Genomic DNA, 19,785 nt, shown 5'->3' with positions numbered 1-19,785 from the left:
TGTGGTCCCGATTTTTCTTCGTTTTAACGTGCTTTTTCCCATTTTTATATGGGGTAAGCACGATGCCTTCTTTGAAGGACTTTGATTTGACGTTGGGGTAGGCCGTAGCCTCAATCGGCTGCCCTGCCTGACATCGCTTAGAGTTAGACCCTGGTAGCGAATGTGTACATGTATCGTACCAAATCTCCAGCTCCCGATTAATTAACTTATTCAAATTTGAAGAACTGTTTGCTGCGTTTAGTTGCTGATTTGACTCCAAATACTACAAGTTTGGTGAAATCAATGCGAAGTCAAAGGTGTCATTAAAGTTAGTGATGTTTATCTTTCCTACTTGAAACCCATTTGATTTCAAACTGCTAAATGTGTCTACATTGCCATAAAAGTAATGAATAATTGTATGTGTTCATCCTTAATATGTAGCCTACATGTTTGTCGCTTTCAGTGACTGATTTCAATTGAAACATCAAAAGCTTGGTGAAATTAAACCTTTATTGAAATTGTTCGCCTTGTCTTTACATGAATTACTTTCATTTAAAACTGCTTATTGTGTTAATGTTGTCATATAAGTATCTCATATTGTATGTATAACTGCTAAATATCCCATGTTTGTTGCTTTCAGTAACTAACTGTCAAAGCTTTGGCTTAACTAAGTGGGGGGGGGGGCCTGGCCGTCCCGGGCTGCGCTGTCGGGGGGAGCGGCGCTCTGGCATCTTTTGATCAGGTCTGGTCTGGCATAATTCTAGATTTTCTAGCATATTTCGTCTGATCGGAACACTGAACAACGATTTATCGACTCTGCTGTTGGGTAGTAAGCGATTTTTGACAACGGCACCCCTGGTTAAATAAATGGTTTGAGATTTTAAGCTTAAAATGTGCTTTTAATTTTCACCACTTTAGTGTTTTTTAGCATGGGAATGGGGCGGCACTTTCAGAGTCTGCCCCAGGCAACAACTAGTAACGCCACTGACCAAAGGAGATTCAAGCTTGCCGTTACAGTAGGAGAAGTTCATTTTGTATTTATATGAAATTCTTTTAACTAAACTGCTACATGTATCCATATTATCACACAAACACACATATATAAAACACACACACACACATATATGTGTAGATAGATAGATAGATACACACGCACATATTAAATCTATGCATAACTGCCAAATGCGTTCATACTACCATACTTTAAAGGACTGACAGTGGGTACAAGTCTGCGTGGCTGATCTGAACTAAAAATGAAAAAAATTGGTGCATGGGATCTAATAGATTGGCCACCGCTGTTGTAGACGAATTTTTGGCTGGGGACAGGCCTAAAGTAAAATACGGTGATTATATTAAACCGTTAAAAGTTATAAGTATATGTTTTTCAGCGTATTACCACCGCTTCAGTACATTTTAATGTACCTTATACTGAATAACATTAGCTGCACATCATTTCATATTAAATGGTCAAATAAGTAGCCTTGAAAGGTTCAGTCATTATTTTGATAATAACACTCCTCCAAGTAATTTCCGCAATTTCCACTAACCGTGTATAAAAGCTCATCATTACTCATTTCCTGATTAATACTGTTTATTGAACAGAGAAAATCATCTCACACAGCACTTTAAGAAAATATGGAGAATCCATAACTATGAAGTAGTGCACATCATACAAATACGTCTTTCCCAAGTGGTTATTAAGATGCTGATCAATCTTGGATACAGTCAGGCTAACCGCAAATGAGAATTATTGTACTTGGTCATAAAATATGAAAGATTTTTGAACGAACACTTTTAACAGTACATTTCTTCAACACTGATAAGCTGTCCAATAAAGTCTCCTCAGAATAGAGTTTTCTTCTTTTAAGTTAAGGTTAGTAAGCTATATTAATCTTTTATCTTCACTTCAACCGATGAACCAACACCTCTCTCTCTCTCTCTCTCTCTCTCTCTCTCTCTCTCTCTCTCTCTCTCTCTCTCTCTTTTTAACCTTCTTTTCTTTGCCTTTCCATCTACCCATGTCAGTTCAGGTATTTACCTTTTTGGCTTGTGCAAGGCTGGAAATTCCTCGAGGTAGTGCATTACCACATAGGATTCTCAAGACCCGTGGTGGCACCAGAATTGGTCTGGTTCAGTGGAAGGAGTGTGGCCAGTTGGTATCATGACATCTTCAAAGGCATTCGGTGTCAGAGGAATCACTGCCATTCACCCTTCAAGCGTGGGTTCGACCAAGTTTTCTTGGGACTTCTTCCTGTTGTTCTTTGCCAACAACACCTACTTGAAGGAGGGCAAGGCCTAAGAACAGTGGCTATCATTGCCTGGATTCCAAATATCAGTTGAGCATGTCTATGGTAGGCTCATGCGTGTCATTAATCAGGTCACTGTGTTCAACCCCTATGACATTCTATAAGCGGGGCTTCTCATCACCTTGATGTGTGGCCCCGGAACATTAGTAGCTGGGGCTATGGTGACAGTAAAGGTAGCCTATACCCCCGCAGATCTGCCTGCCCAGGCAGACCTGTGCAGGCATACCTTCACTACTAACGATACAGTTACTTTACTAAGTTCTCTGTAGCAGCCATGACGTCGACAGACGATGCTCTGGCAATAATTGGATTGCTGATAGCAACAAAAAAATAAATAAACGCTTAAAACACGTCCAGCGAAGGAGTGGCTGTTATTCATTGTTAACATAATGATGTTAACAATGAGTAAATATACCTAATCTACTTTTTTTTTTGTTTCACTACTATGTTGAATATTATTTTGTTTTCTTTTAAAGGCTGAATTACGTGTATGATGCATAATCATGAGTAGACGCAAATAGGCCTATTATATATATATATATATATATATATATATATATATATATATATATATATATACATACATATATTAGTTTATAACCATGAATAAACATGCATGGGGATACAGTAACACTGTCTTGGTCAGCAGCAGAATCAATCTCCTTTAGTTTTTCGACGAATTTAAAAATGCAGATTTTTTATTCTGTTATGATAGTCTGAATTTTACTTACCGAAGACAATGCTCATTCTCCTTGTCCGGACATTCAAGACTGATGCTGCCACTTTCAGCCTTCATTATACACTATTTTCTGTGAAAAAAATTGCAAAATTATAAATATATATTAATCTGATATTCGCATCAGTTACTGAAAAATAAATAAACCCGATGCATCGGTAATTAAGGTATAAACACTTTAAAATTCAGTAAAGCTCAGCACTTTATGTTGCTGACTGGAAGGTATTCTCCAATCTAGGACGGGAAGAGAACTGAACAAAAATGGTAGCCTCCCCACTCTAACGTTCAGGCGCTGTTGCACAGGTCGTTTCGACTCGGGCATAGCCTACTCAAGGTCTATAGATTAAAGAGGTCTTCTCAACCCCTACCCAAAATATGACCGTTCTGCGCAGGTACAGATCGTGACGTAGGCCGGACCTATAGGTGCGGCCTTGACCATTTCCACCCAAACATACCAAAGTACAGTGCGCGATGATCAGAGGACTTACGACTTCCTGAAACAAATTATTTATTATAATTTCGACACTAACATGAAAAAGATCTCCTTTTAAATTGATTATTCAGGTTGAGAAAGCTGGGTTTCCTGTAGTAGCCATGGTTAGTGACTTAGGAACAACAAATGTTAGTTTATGGAATTCCTTAGGCACTGATATAGATAATTCTGCATTTGTTAACCCAGTAGATGATAACAGAGAAGTACATGTGTTTGCCGATGCACTGCACCTCATAAAACTCATAGGAATAATTTCCTTGATCATGGATTTGTATTGTTGGGAGATAGGTTTGCTCATTGTGGTTCAGTTAGGAGTTAATTATGAAAAGCAAAAGTGATCTACGGACAACAAGCTCTCTGAAAAGCACATCAATGTAATGGGCATGCAACGCATGAATGTTAAACTAGCGGTGCAATTACTGTCCGAAACAACATATAAATGTCTTCAGTACTTCGGTAACAAAGGTTTGCTGGAAGATAGGACTGGGAAACCACAAGTCAGTTTATTTGCCTTGTAGATACCTGGTTCGATTTATTTAACTCTCGAGTGCCTCGTGATAGGAAACCATCAAGAAATGCCTATGGGATGAATCTGGACATACAAAATAAAACGTTGCATGATGTGATTCGGGTGTCTAAAGAAATGAAAGTGATGAAAAGCAATAGGCTCTACCCTTTCCAAAAAGGCTTAATCTAATCATGCAATTCATTAATGAAGCTGCTGAGAATGGTCAAAGATATATTTCAAACATCATATATTCTGACTTACAGGCTAAATCAAGATGGTCTTGAACACTTTTTTGGCTGCATAAGGCAGATGGGTTCATGTCATCAACATGCATCACCCGTTGCATTTAAGCACCGAATCAGAGCCCACATTCAAGGCGGCAAAGAGAGCAAACTGTTAGGATCAAACTGCAACGTTGAAAGTTGCAATAGTGATATGATGACATCAGCCTCATTTTCCAGCTTTCCTGTTGAACAAAGCGCATCCTATGTAGATGAAGAAACTTTATCCAAAAGAGCTAAGCCTGCCGGCTATGTCGTTTTGTTTGCCAGTGGAATTTGTAATGATTTGCAAAATGATGACAATGTAGAATTGGAAATTGAAAAAGAAGAATTAGAAATGCGATGGAAGATGGAGGCTTACAATACGTTGGTGGTTATATAGCTCGTAAGTTTCCTGAATATGAATTCCTTGGAAGTGCAGCGACGAAGGGAGATGGTTCGTGGATTGGTGCCGTAAGTGCAAGAGATGGAAAAAACCAAGCGAGGAATTTTGGTGCATTTAAAAACAATGGAAAAATATTTTCTGTTATCACGGGGAAAAAATATTTAAAACTTGCAAAAGGCGCCACAGATAAACTGACTGATTTAATTAGCGAGTGTTTTAAAAGCAATAACATCACATTACCAGTCGAAGTTATTAAATTTTTGTTAGATGTCGTACATCTTTAGAATTCGTGTTTTGAACAGGAGTATTAGTTCATCAAGAAAAGCGCAAAATAAAATGCAAAAGCTCGCAACGTGATATAGAACATAATTGAAGCATATACTTTGTATATCATTATTTATTTTGTAAATTTAAACTGTCTAATGCTCAACAAATTTCAGTTATTTACATCATCAAATATATGTTTGGTTGTTTTAAAGTAATAAAGTTATGTATTTGTTATCTTACTTTTATTTTCCTAAAGGAATAAAATATAAATCTCTAAAAAGATGAAAAACAAAGCAGAAAGAATAGTTCCTTTATTTTCTTATGGAAGTTCCACAGCTTACTCAGGCACGGCATGGTCTGAGTGACGTCACCGCTCTGACCCACCACAACTCCCACCATCCGGCTACCTGCGCACTACGGTGGCCTGAGAAGACCTCTTTAATCTATAGACCTTGGCCTACTCATTGAGAAGAACTATTCGCTCAGGTCGTCTGTGCAGGCAGAAAAAAAAACCTGTGCAGGTTGTTCACATTAACGTTCAGGTGTGCCTGCACAGGTCGACCATGCAGGCAAACCTGCATCTGAATACCCCTATTAGACTGAGAGCAGTGTATTGAATATTCATCTACATTCCGATCAGTCCGTACTGTACCATCTACTTCAAGAATTTTGGATTCTCCTGTTATCTTTATATTTCCCAGATCATTTACTCAAGATCTTTTTAAAATACACACTTGGCTTCGTTGAAATACAGAATTCCTGGCAATGAAAACTTTTTACGCAATAATACTAGAAAAAAAATCCCACTGCTGTAACGCACAGCCAAATCTAGTACCCCCTTACGTGTTGGTGCACGTGTATGCATCCGCTGTAGAACTTGAGAGCCTATAATTCGCTGTCTGCAAATAAAAAATGAATATGTTTATCTATTGGTAGGATTTTACTGCACTACGTATAAAAATAATAATTGACAATCAAAACATGAATCCTGAAATATCGAGGAACTGGCCAGTGATAGAGCATTGAGAGGCCCAAACTACAGAAGTATATTAATTTTAACTAAACATATTTTGATGTTAAGAGGACTGGAGTAAATAACTCCGATGAGTTTATTGTAGCCGGGAAATGGTATTTTACCCATTTTCCTTATATTTATTCTTAGTATAATAGTTCCAAAGAAAAATCAGCGTTGATTTTGAACATGCAACATAATTTTTTTTTTCTTTTTGCTGATAAACGACAGACACTAAGTTCATGCGTACCCTGCCAGACGTATACATTCACACCGTTGTATGTACGACAGTTTTAGCTCAGTCAGCTCAGCTGTGTAACTCTGGTTGCAAGGTGATGTGTTAAGTATGAAATTGTGAATATCTACGCCAATTTTATGAGAAAGTCGACATGTCGCATGCTGTAAGTAATTACACATGATCTTCTTATATCCGAGGTGTGATTAGGCAGTGAAAAGTAATCCGTTATGTGTGATTTGAAAAAAAAAAATTTAACCGTGGCAGACTGTTGTAGGCTACGTTGAATAGTTTGTTGACAATCGTGCAGACAGTCTTAGCGCGGGAAATTCGGTTTAGAAGCAGCCCAATATTTCAGCTGTGTCAGATGACAGTGGTCTAAAGGTGACTAAGGAATAAAGAAAAATGCGTATTATCAACTTTTAAACAGCGTTACTGGTCTTTTAAACCATTTTCCAATATTGGCGGTGTATGTAAAGTTTCATTCACATAGTCTTCATCACTAGTGTTTTCAACGTAGAAAATAACGTTCGTGAAAACCAGTTTTACTATGAGGATACGTGAGTCCAGTCATTAGTTAGTTGATGATGGTTGGAGCTGTAAAACTCTGCCTAATGTATGAAAGCAGTAAATGCAGAGTATAATATTTCACCAATTACATTTTATATAATCACTTTCTCCAATGCTGACTATAGTACTTTCCCTTGCTTTTGATTTTAGTGGGATGTTTGTCGGGTCTGTTTCCTCTGCGATTTCTCTCTCTCTCTCTCTCTCTCTCTCTCTCTCTCTCTCTCTCTCTCTCTCTCTCTCTCTCTCTCTCTCTCTCTCTCTCTCTCTCTCTCTCTATATATATATATATATATATATATATATATATATATATATATATATATATATATATATATATATATGTATTATATATACATATGTATATATATACTTATATTTATATATATGTATATATTATATACAAATGTATATAAATGTATGTGTGTGTTTTGGACATAGTTTTTCCCTTTCACAATTTTTGTTGTAGGAGATCGCCTTTGTGGCATTGACTTCTTTGATGCTAACTTTTTCATGTTTCCTTCTGTTTTCAATCTTTCTTCAAAGGTCTGGGTAAGTACACATATTCGTGGTGTGGTTTCCTCAGGAAATAAATCAGTAGTACAAAACATGCCTAAATTCCCTAGCATAAATAACTGTCATAACAACAGGGAAGAAGGAAATTTGGGGCCATTTCTCTGACATCTGTGACTTAATGCAACACATGGTCAGTGTCTTTGGGACCAAAGTTGTTTCAAATACAACTGCAAATCATCATTGTTTTAGCCTCTTTATCATTAGGTCGACAGGAAGGCAATCAAAAGCTCTTCAATAACTACTTTTATATGCACGATGAACTAACTGTCGAATTATGTGTATTTTTTCACTAAGGTTTTCAAAGTTGATGAGTAGCTTCTCAGTAATTGTTTCACCACTGACAGCCAGTAGCTCATCTTCATTTGGCATTAGGTTGGATCTCTTGCTATCGTTAGGTGTCCATGGGCCATCGTCTGAAACATGTAGAAATGGGTAGAGGGACTGAGGTTCCCACATTTAAATCCAGTTGAAGTGCTTCAGGCATAAAAAGTTGCTTATTGGCATACATCTGCTATTAGGATTACCAGGGTAGCTGTCTTGTGGAAATTATTACAGTTTGGACCTTCCAGATATGTGGTACGTGGGCATATTCCCACTAGACCAGTAAAGAAGATGCTGGAAGGAAAATACTTTAGAAATCCATAAAAATTTCTCACAATTACTTTTAAGTGAAATATTTTATTTAGAGCCAAAACTGTTCCAAATATTCCTTTAATATTAACTTTATCATGTTTCTTTGTATTCCATAAGCCTTGTAGGCTTAGCCTACACCTGGGCTGTTTGGGCAGGGCAGGAGGCAGGATATGAGAACCCTGCCTGTGGAGGAAAGTCTGTCATCGTCCACCTCTTCGAATGGAAGTGGAAAGACATAGCCCTGGAGTGTGAAAGGTTTTTAGCTAGTGCCGGATTCTGCGGTGTTCAGGTAGATTATTCTGTGGAAGCAATTGCTATTTTATGGATTTATGTATGCGTTTGGGTGTATTACATGTATTTAAACAGTGATTTTGAATGTGAAATATTCTTTTATAATTAGAGTTATTTATTACTGAATTGCAGCTAACAACAGTACAACAGCATGGGGGTATCCTAAGTCTCATTTGAATGGTTTGTTAATACTTTTATTCTATTATATGCCTTGCATTAAATGTACCTGTTTTGATATTTCCTCTGATATAGGTTTCTCCTCCAAATGAGCACACAGTGATTACGACAGACTACCCATATCCTTGGTGGCAGAGATACCAGCCCGTTTCATATAAGCTCCTTTCCAGATCAGGGACAGAAGAGGAATTTGTTGATATGGTTCATCGTTGTAATGCTGTAGGTGTTAGGTAAGTTAAAAAGAGTCCGGTATATGTATATGTTGTGCACATGTGTATTTTTATGTTTATGGACACTATATTTTTCCAACAATATGCCATTACCTTTAATGGGGATGGCCCCAGAGAAAAACTACAATAGCAACTACCCATTCATACTTGAAATGCTGAATTGTGTACAAACTTGTACAGAAAACTATACACACACACACACACACACATATATGTGTGTGTGTGTGTATGAATGTCTTTTACTGTAATACCACAGTATAATATGGAGATAAAAAGGCCCAAAAAACACTATTTGAGCGTTGCAACCATGTATTTTGAGCACTTCCTTCTGTGCCCCTGTTCAATGGTAAAATATGGACAGATGAAAGGTTACAAGGTTATATATACAAAGCATATGTAGGTGTGGCATTAAGTCTCCAATGGTATGCAGGTGACCGTTTCCCAAGAAGGAGGGAAAATAAACAATTCCCTAGTGGTTTTTGGCCTCATTAACTCCCGTTTGGCGACGTGTCTGGTGGTCGTGTTTCCTGGAACACCTTCTTCAGAAGAGGGCTGAGGATTAAACCATCGATGTCCGATTTCCAATGTCCTCCTGACAAGTTCATACTGTTGGTTTGACTGATGATAGCAGATTCCAGCATCTTTCTTTAGTGCAGACAGCTACTTTTGAAAACCAGCTCTGCCCCGCTCCAATTTATGGAATGGCCTGTATCTCCATGTAGGAAAATCCCCAAATTCTCCGAAGCATACTCTACTGATCTTTTGTGCTCTATTAATCTTTGTGAGAGGGATCTACCCGTCTCCCCCACGTAAACCTCATTACAATTGCTGCACGGAATCTTGTAAGCTCCAGCTTCTTCCCCTTTTTTATTTAAGTATACGCTAATGAGCGAGCTCCCGATGGATTTGGGATAATGGAAAATAAAAGGATTGTTAGACCTGAGTTGTTTGGTGGCTTTTGGATGTTTTCGTCATATGGAAGCTTTATTTTGTCATTAAAATCTATTTGTCTGTTGTGAGTGGGACCTCTGTAGTATATTTTATTCTCTTTGTTAATAGCCCTCTCGATAATGTGTGGTGGATAGAGCAGTTGCGTTAGGTGTTGGCGGATCGTGTTGAATTCTTTATCTAGGTACCCATTTGAACATATTCTAAGCCCCCTGAGGAATAAGTTGCACCCTACCACGATCTCTATGGAGACATCGTGGTAGCTTAAGAAATGAATGTAGGATACAGCAAAAGTGGGTTTCCTATATACTGTGAAAGCATATCAGAACAGATATGCTTTCACAGTACATAGGAAACCCACTTTTGCTGTATGAATGTAGGATACAGCAAAAGTGGGTTTCCTATATACTGTGAAAGCATATCAGAACAGATATGCTTTCACAGTATATAGGAACCCCACTTTTGCTGTATCCTACATTCATTTCTTAAGCTACCACGATGTCTCCGTAGAGATCGTGGTAGGGTGCAACTTATTCCTCAGGGGGCTTAGAATATATTCAAATGGGTACCTAGATAAAGAATTCAACACGATCCGTCAACACCTAACGCAACTGCTTTATCCACCACACATTATCGAGAGGGCTATTAACAAAGCGAATAAAATATACTACAGATGTCCCACTCACAGCAAAAGTGGGTTTCCTATATACTGTGAAAGCATAGTTGTTCTGTTCTCTTATGATCAGTACATCTAGGAACGGCAGTTTTCCGTCCTTTTCCCATTCCGTTTTGAATTTTATGGTCGGAACTAGTGAATTTAATTTATTAAAAAATTCATTAAAGTCTCCCCAGCTATTGCCCCGGAAAGTAAAAATATCATCTACGTATCTAAGCCAGATCATATTACAGGGTTTGATAGACGACAAAATTTCTGTTTCGAAATATTCCATGTACAAGTTTGCTAGAAGGGGGTGATAGGGGACTGCCCATGCTACAGCCAAATTTTTTTTTTTTTGTAAAAATTACCATTGAAAGAAAACACGTTGTTAGTTACACAGAGGTTGATAAGTTTTAGAGTTTTATCTATGCCAAGAGGAAAATGGTCTTCATATGGTTGTAACTTCCTCTTTAAAAAAGACAACACGTCGGCGATCGGGACTTTAGTAAATAATTACTCGACGTCTAGGCTGAACAATTTGATGTTATTCGGGGTGATGTTTAAACTATTAAATTTTTGTATAAAATCCTCTGCATGTTTGACGTGGGAGGACGAGAAGGTTCCTAGAAAGGGTGGTAACAGGTCTGCAAGCCATTTTGATAATTTACACATGAAAGAGCCCCTGCTAGATATTATGGGGCATAAAGGAATCCCATCTTTGTGTTTTCGGGAGGCCGTAAAAATAGGGGAGGGAGGGGTTGATTATCCTGAATGTCTCTAGTAATTCTATGTTCTTCTTATTGCCCCCTATGGTTCTGACTGATTTGTTAAATTGGCCGGCAATATTTGTTCTGGGATCTTTCGTTAATTTATCATAGGTCTCCGCATCGTTTAGAAGTTCTTGAACTTTATTGATGTATGTCTCCTTATCTAAGAGAACTATTTTCCTGTCTTTGTCAGATTTTGTGATTATAATATCCCTCCTTTTTCTTAAACTAACTGTGTATGTGTGTATGCATGTATGTGTATGTAAGCATGTATTATATATATATATATATATATATATATATATATATATATATATATATATATATATATATATATATATATATATATATTATATATATATATATTTATATATATATATATATATATATATATATATATATATATATATATATATATATATATATATATATATATATATATATATAATACATGCTTACACACACATATACGGTATATACATATAGTATTCTCTTGAGAAATGGAGTTGTTAAGCAACAAATACCCCATAATATCTAATTCACTTTACCTTGAGAATAACTTACACCCATCGGGAATTATAATTGACAATACGTCTCCCGATAACCGAATGGATGAGTCGACTGTCTATCACTGTTTCAAATCCAGAAGTCACAGTTTTGAATCCTGGCCTGGGCAGGTGAACTTGACAATTATGATTCCCTTTAGATGCAGGTTACTCCAAAGGTAAAGTGAAGTCGATGATAAGGGAAGTGTATAATATAATTTATGTGCATATTTTTTGAAAAATAGTTATTCGAAAGAATTACAAGGAGAAATTTTGTTTGGTGTTTTTGTATTGTTGAAGTAAATAATAGGTCACTCACTGCATTTAGCAATTCATGTTTTTTGGCAAATATATGATTTCTTAGAACCCTGCGTTAAATTTAGGTAAGTATATTTCCAAAATTTTTAAGGCAAAAATTGGCTTTATGGTAAACTGGAGCCTTTATTTAAAAATCAATTTTGCTAGTTCTTTTTTTCGCAATCTTAATTAAATTTACATTCTAGCCTAGTAGCTAATGAATTTTTTCTGTAATTGCACTTCACGTCCATGTTAATCAGTGTTAAAGAGTGGCACTTTAAAAGTGCCACTCTTTAACACTTTTTCACGAAAGATAGAAAAGAAAAATAACTTTTGAAAATCTCATGCGTTGGCTCGTATGCTTCTCAGCATGTTTATTACTTCGATTGTGGCTTGTACATTTCAAGTCTTCATGCTAAAAGAAGTGATTTTGCATCAAACACTATGAAGGTTTTGGTACTCTATGAATATAGGGCCCTGGTGTAGTTTTTATTCATTTTATGCATCTCTACATTGAATCCTTTATGCCCTTGTGGAACTGCAGTCTCTCTCTTTTATTTTGACCTGTCCCACCGCCCCCCCCACAAACAGAACCTTCGTGGATGCTGTCATCAATCATATGGCGGAGTCGGTCGTCGTGGTGAGGGTTCAGCTGGGTCCATCTTCGATTCCGATGCGAGGGATTTTCCCGCAGTTCCCTATGAAGCTGATAACTTCACCCCTAGGGACTTGTGTCCATCTAAGAGCGGTATGTGAATGTGCTTTTCTCTTCTTTCAGTCAGTTCCTGTTGCTGTGGACATATCCGCTTTGACCTTCCCTTGTCTATATATATATATATATATATATATATATATATATATATATATATATATATATATATATATATATATATATATATATATATATATATATATATATATATATATATATATATATATATATATATATATATATATATATATATATATATATATATATATATAGTATATATATATATATATATATATATATATATATATATATATATATATATATATATATATATATATATATATATATATATATTTATATTAATGGAGGTATCTCCTCCAAACGAGCACACTGTGATAACGACTCACTATCCGCATTCTTATCGGCGGATGTGCTTTGAAGCTAGAAAACAATAGAGAACCTCATTCTTGTAATGTCCCGCTTAATAAGAATTTCTCTGGGTAAATTGCAGCAGTGCAGTTCTTTGTAATTTATGGTCATATTTAAAAACTTTGAATAAGCTTTAATTTGGTACTTTGATTCATACCATACACTACAGTAATCGGTATTTACTTCCATTTACATTCTGCTGATTTAGTTCATTCGTGACAATTTTGAAGATATTTGAATTCGTTCGGGATGCAGAAATATTTCGTTTTAAAACTTCAGTTATTTTCAAAGTGTTGTTGAAATTGCACCTATTGTTGTTTCTTAAATCATATATCATGGTGAATCGTTGGCTTTTACACAAATGTTATTTGTTAGTCGTTTCAGCTCTCAAATATAGTTTACTCTTAGTCCCGCATTGTAATATACCTGGAGTGAATATCAGAACATTCAATTCCTTACCTATCCTGACATGCAAGTAGAAAGAAATCTTGTGTTCCTGTAGATGCCACTAAATTGGTGGAAAAGCTGTAGTTTTTTATTAATTGTCTCCTCTACAACAGGGGCTGTTGACAACTACAGCGATCCCTACAACGTTCGTAACTGCTACCTTCTTGGACTGACCGATCTCTACGGTGCCACAGACTACGTCCGCGAGACTGTTGCTGCATATTTCAACAAATTGGTGGACATAGGTGTGGCAGGTTTCAGAGTAGATGCATCAAAGCATATGTGGCCAGAGGTATACTTGCTGACCATGAAGATATTTACATGGGGTGTGAATGTTCATTGCACATATTTTGATGTTTTTCATTTACTGATTCTTTATATTTTTCTTGTAGATATTTTTCTTGTTCTGTGATCGAGTTTTTTCATGCAAAAGATATCATGTTGAAATATTGTCTTGGCCTGCAGCCTCCGTGAGAATATTGAACTTATATTTTTATGGTCTTCATGCTGAATGGTTTTATCTTCGAGGCCAACGCGTGTCATTTATTTCTATTCTCTGTTCAGGATCTAAGAGCCATATTAGAGCTGACCCATGACCTTAACACGAAGCAAGGCTTCCCTGCTGGGACAAGGCCATTTTTTGCCCATGAGGTCATTGACTTGGGTAATGGGGCAGTGACACCCCAGGAATATTATGGATTAGGTATGTATTTAAGTGTTTAAACCTAAATCCTGTTTGTGTATGTAGTCAAAATGTACTGATTATTTGAGGAGTAATTACTTTATAAAAATTGTATGACCAATAGAAGAAGAGCATTTTATTATATCATTATAATTTTAGGATTCAGGTAATTTATGGTAAAAATTATGAGTATCACACCTATTGGACCGTTTCATTTTTGTTCGTACTTTAGTTGAGAAATGATAATAAATGCGTATCTGTGGAATTATTTGAATGGCTTCACCAGTAAAACCTTATGTTTTCATTAACAATTTATTAGCTTTGCAGGTCACTCCTATTCAGTCTCATTAAGTTTTGCCTGAACAGGACAGGATTAACTTGTTTTAGTGCCATAAGATTTAATATGATAAGAAAATAAAGTACCGCCACTGTTGAGCAAACTATAAGCAGTTAAATAAATTGAAATATTATATTCGTTATCATGAATTTTGCATTGTGATCAAAACTTTGGTTTCTTTGAATCACTTTAAATATAGATATATTTTTACCTTAACTCTGATCAGTTGCACATTCAAATTTGAATTGAAACAAAAATAAAAACCTCTTTGTGCACCAAAATACTTGGTAAAATATTTAATGTCCTGTGAATATTTTAATACAATTAATAGCCCTCTTTTCAAAGTAAAGATAATTTCAAACTCACATTTGTATATCCGTTCTATTTTTTTCTTTTTATATCTTGTATCTTGTCCTCTGTTTCTCGACAGGTCGAATAACAGAATTCAAATATTCCCAGAAGATTGCTATGGGCGTACAGGAATTCGACCAGCTAAAGAATGTGCATGAACCTGGCAGTGAGATGGTAGATCCAAACAAAGCTTTTGTTTTTGTGGATAACCACGACAATCAGCGTGGACATGGCGGTGCTGGTGAGTAGGTGTTCCTTTCACGCATCTCTCCCCCGACTCTCTAGGAAACTGAGAGGCGGTGCCCCTCTGGCACTACCCCTTCCAAATTGGATGAAGCCGTGTGGTAGGAAATTTAGGCTACCAGCACTGTGCCTTTCTCCACCATTGCAGTAGCTCACTACTTAAGAACAATGTTATTTAGGAGAACGTGCCTAAAATACCTGGGTTTGCACTAAAGACCTACCACTAAAGTCGTCTTCTTGGTCCATCCATCATAATGGTTTAAGTCTTTTAAAACTAGTCGTGGGTTTGGTTATGCAGTACCTTTTCCATTTTTAGGATAATATTTAATTCCATTTTTATGCTTAGAGTTAAATACCAAATTTAAATGCAGAATACAGGGGGTGATTATTGGGTAATACAACTTTTTTTCCAGGATGTGAAAATTTTTTCGCCGGATAATAATTAATTCCTGTGGTTTTTTTTTTTATACTTATCCTCATGAAATACTTAGAATTTAAAATGGCCCCAGAATACAGGGGGTGATTATTGGCTTGAAATACAACTTTTGAGATTCTGCAGGATGTGAAAATTTTTGTCACCCTTTGTATTAGAAAACAAGTTCATTTCTATGTCGGTCAGCTATTGGAAAAAAAACAAAAAAGACAACAGAAACACATAAAATGAAAATTAAAACTTCAAACATACATGCACAACAATATGTATAAAGTCTGATGGCAAGATAAGAACACTATTGACAAATCAAGTTTTTACAGATACCACTGCCATCTTTCCCATACCCAAGATAATATAAATGCCTCACTGCTCAAACAATTGAAAAAGCAGACGATAGTTGGCTTTAAGGGCTTCAGACCCTTGGATGACAAAAGGGCTCCAAATTTATCCTCCATCCATGGTCCAGTGCTATCAGTGGTTGATATGCTGCTTGGCTGATGTAGCTTCTGAAAGCGCTGCTTGTAGGTGGGATCTGCACAACAGTACATCCACAGACCAGGAAATTTTCAGTCATTGTAACATCTTTCTCAGATAAGGCATTTGCTCACCAGTGTTTATCAGGCATTGAGATGGGTCACAGACTAATGCCCATGCTTGATACAAACCTTGCATATACAGTCATTGCCTATAAGGATGTGAGCTTTGATCACCTTCCTTGGCAAGTGGACCACCCAGTTTGGACACAGCTCGATGTAGTAGCTTGTGGCATTTCTTACAAGTCCATGTTGCCGGATTTCCTTCTACAACAATTTTGAGATATGGTGTATAGTGTAAAGGCAGGGCAAATGTATCATTAACATTTGTCATTTGGCACTACCATATCTCATTCACAACTTTTCACATAAACGGACAGTTGATATGCACCACAAGTCTGGCATCTACCCCTTCAATCCAGTTCAAAAATTTGGATTTTACAAGCATCTATGATGACTGGAAGTACCTCTCCATCACTCACCATAGCACTGGCAATAATGATAGGGTATCCTTTCCCTTCAGGCTTGCTTGCTAACTCTCGAACCAGCAGCTGGAGATGTTGCTTGTTCTTTTTAGAAGTGTAGAACTTGTCAGAGAGTTGCTGGATAATTGGAGTGTTGCTATTCATGCCAGTAATGTTAATACCAGAAGCTGACTTGCTTTATATTGCAAGTGTCTTCTTTCCTTCAGTGTCGTTAACATACCCCTCAGGGATAAGTTTGATTAATTCTGTCCAGTGACATATTTGTGATAATGATATAATTGATGTTTTGACTGCTTCACTGGGGGTGTAAAGGCTTGTCAATAACATTGCCTGCATATTTACATGAAGTCAGCAGTGATGTGAGTAGACAGATAATTGTGTCAGCTCCCCTTACTTGGGTGAAATCCAAGCTTGATCTTATGTACCAGCTTGAACCTGTCCACTTAAGTTGTAAGGCCTCCATCAAATAATGGCAACGACACAAATAGAAAGTGAGAAAAGCCTCCTGAAGAGGCATTCCCTGTTCTTTTGCAACACCCATACCTCTGCATTGTTTACAGTCTGCATTTAATCACAAAAGTTTGGCAACCTTTGCATTGATATTTTGATGCTGATCTATTTTACTTTGTCTACAAGCCTCTCCTTCCTGTAGTCTTATAAACTTAATTACCATTTTCTAAGTGCTATAGCCAGTGCTTGGAGGTGATGACGTAACTGCTTGTGTATTAAGGATATTGTGTCATAGTAAACAGTGTGCATGTTGAAGGTGGCATTCCCCATGATTCCTTCTTGTGTTGGTTGTGGGGAGATTAGGAAGATTTGCAAATTTTTGGCTTGACGTGAGATGGTACTTTCTTACATGCCAACTTATTTGGGAGGATATATCAGAATGTTTCAGTCCTGTGTAGAAACTGAGAGGGAGCATCTGGGGAAAGTACCATCTCTCCCAGACAGTGATGAATTCTCCTCATAATCTGATTTGCCCAAGTCTCCCATTTTATAGCCTGACTATGTAAAGGTGCTTGGCATGTGTATTTTTATGTCGCCAGATAACTGATAACAAACTTACCAGAAAGTTGTGAGCACACTTTATTCACCTATAAATGAAGCAGGCTTTAATCCTGTTGAGCACAGTGATTAGTTATTAACCCAAACCACTTGCATAAATTGCATTCTAAACATACACCACCACTTTCTCTCTCATCTACCTTTGCATTTACTTCACCTTTTCAAGCTTTCCAAAACCTGCAAGTCACAGAGAAATTCTCTCATTCACTTTCATTCCTTTCCAGTCTTGGCCCATGCACAATAACCATTACAAATTTTTCTCATGCCAGACTTAATTTGGCCTTACAGTTCTCAAACTACTTTCACCCGTTCCCAGAGTCTGCCTGTCACCTCTTCAAGACACTGTCTGAAAACGTCCAACATTTTCTCCTTAAACAGATTCAAAACCCGAAGATGCAGTATCTTTTATCCAATTTTTGCTAACCATGTATAGGTTATGGGGCTGTAAATCCCATACTTATAGCCATTTAGTGACCTTCACACCATGAGAATACTATTATTTTCCAAGAATTTCACAGAAGTGAAGATGGGTTGCCATTGACATTATGTGATGAGGCTCATCCGCCATTTAGGTCTGATTTTCTTACACCAAAGAGTCCATAACTTTTCACTAAGCACTTTTCTTCTTTGGGGTACATTTTACGGTATCATAAACCACTAGCACTTCTTAGGTTTATAGCACTTGGTATCATCATGGTGTCAGTCCACTGTCTCTGGTTGTTTTGTCTCATAGGAGAGGCTCGTCTGCCATTAGGAGGTATTTCTGTCCCCAAGGAATTCATACCCAACACTAGGTCCTCTTCTGCTTTGTGATATGGTGCATTAGAATTTCAAATTATCGGCTATTGCATCAGTAAAACCAGGTATTACCGTTTCAACCACCGTGGTAGCAGTCAAATTTAATTAACTAAGAAATAAATATTCTATATACTGAGGCATATTTATTCCTTTCTGTGTGTCCTTGATTTCAGTGAATAAGTTTACTTATTTTAATGGGCTGCTGTAGAAACAAGAGCCTGTGTCAGCACAAGGCTGGCTTAATCTAAAATAACAAAAATTATATATTTTATTCTCTGGAAAATCTCACACCGAAAATAGAAACATGACAACCTTCATTTGTTCAGTCATTTGCTAGGTTGGATTAGCTTCAGTGTAAATTCAGTGGGGTTTTTTAAATCGCTTTGATTGTTTTTGTGATGAGGTAAAATTAGATCTGGTGTTTTTGGATATTTTGGCTTATTTGTCAATACCATATATGGTCTTATAAATACTGCCTCAACAGTGCATAAGTATAAGCCAAGGGTTCTCAACCAGGGGTTCGCGAACCCCAAAGGGTTCACAGGAAGGTTTCCAGGGGTACTTGGATGGCTGATGAAAAAATATTTTAAACTGCAGCTCCGGTTGAGGGTGGGGCCGTGGGGACGGTTGCGACTTATTGCGAGGAGGACAGTCAGTCAGCTAGCCGCCAGGCACTGATGCTTGTAATATTCGTGTTTCTGCTTAGTAAAGTCATTAAACTTTAAAATCATTTAATAATATCCTTTGCAGTGCCATTGTATATTCAATATACAATGGTAATATATTGACTAACTCAATATACTACGAGTATATTGAGTTAGTCAATATTTCACCATTTTATTTGGTGTCAGCTTACTAGGGGTTCGGGTTGATGGTCTTATAACTCGGGGGGTACTTAACGGGAAAAAGGTTGAGAACCCCTGGATAAGCAATTAGTCAAGATTTTTACATACAGCATTTTTGTTCTTATTAGGCTATGAAACCATTGTCTGCCATCTTTTAGGTGACACTCTAACTCATAAGTGGCCCCATGACTACCGTCTTGGCGTGGCATTCACCCTAGCTCAGCCGTACGGCTTCACTCGCATCATGTCTTCCTATTACTTTGGTGACGATTCGGATGCTGGACCTCCGCATTATAGCGATTACTGGTAAGACCAACCTTTTAAGTTGCAGAAGTTTGTTCAGTCCAAGGAGGGTCAAATTCCTTATTTCTGTAGTCTGGTCAAGCTAAATTTTCAGAAAAATATTAATGACACAAGACAGAGGTTTTTCAAACATAAATTATTTAGGTTTTACTAAAACTGACAGACAGCACAGACTCTAGGAATTTCTGCTAGGTTGAGTTTCATCACAGTTTCTGTTGAGAGGTTTAT

The 19,785-nt window shown here is 37.0% G+C and overlaps 1 protein-coding gene across 1 annotated transcript in view; it reads left to right on the top strand.

Moving 5' to 3' along the window:
* The first annotated feature begins 6,348 nt into the window (after nt 1-6,348).
* LOC136850682 (uncharacterized) overlaps nt 6,349-19,785 on the top strand; it is a 55,685-nt gene continuing 42,248 nt past the window's right edge. The window contains 9 exon segments of the mRNA XM_067124483.1: nt 6,349-6,368; nt 8,096-8,267; nt 8,522-8,676; nt 12,483-12,520; nt 12,523-12,639; nt 13,593-13,771; nt 14,044-14,182; nt 14,929-15,090; nt 19,413-19,560. Of these exon segments, the coding sequence (XP_066980584.1) occupies nt 6,364-6,368; nt 8,096-8,267; nt 8,522-8,676; nt 12,483-12,520; nt 12,523-12,639; nt 13,593-13,771; nt 14,044-14,182; nt 14,929-15,090; nt 19,413-19,560 (1,115 nt within the window). The 5' untranslated portion in view covers nt 6,349-6,363.

The sequence above is a fragment of the Macrobrachium rosenbergii genome, chromosome 3, assembly GCF_040412425.1.
Source record: "Macrobrachium rosenbergii isolate ZJJX-2024 chromosome 3, ASM4041242v1, whole genome shotgun sequence".
Taxonomy (NCBI): domain Eukaryota; kingdom Metazoa; phylum Arthropoda; class Malacostraca; order Decapoda; family Palaemonidae; genus Macrobrachium; species Macrobrachium rosenbergii.
The sequence above is the reverse complement of the archived record's forward strand: the minus strand, read 5'-3'. Positions and strand labels throughout refer to the sequence as shown.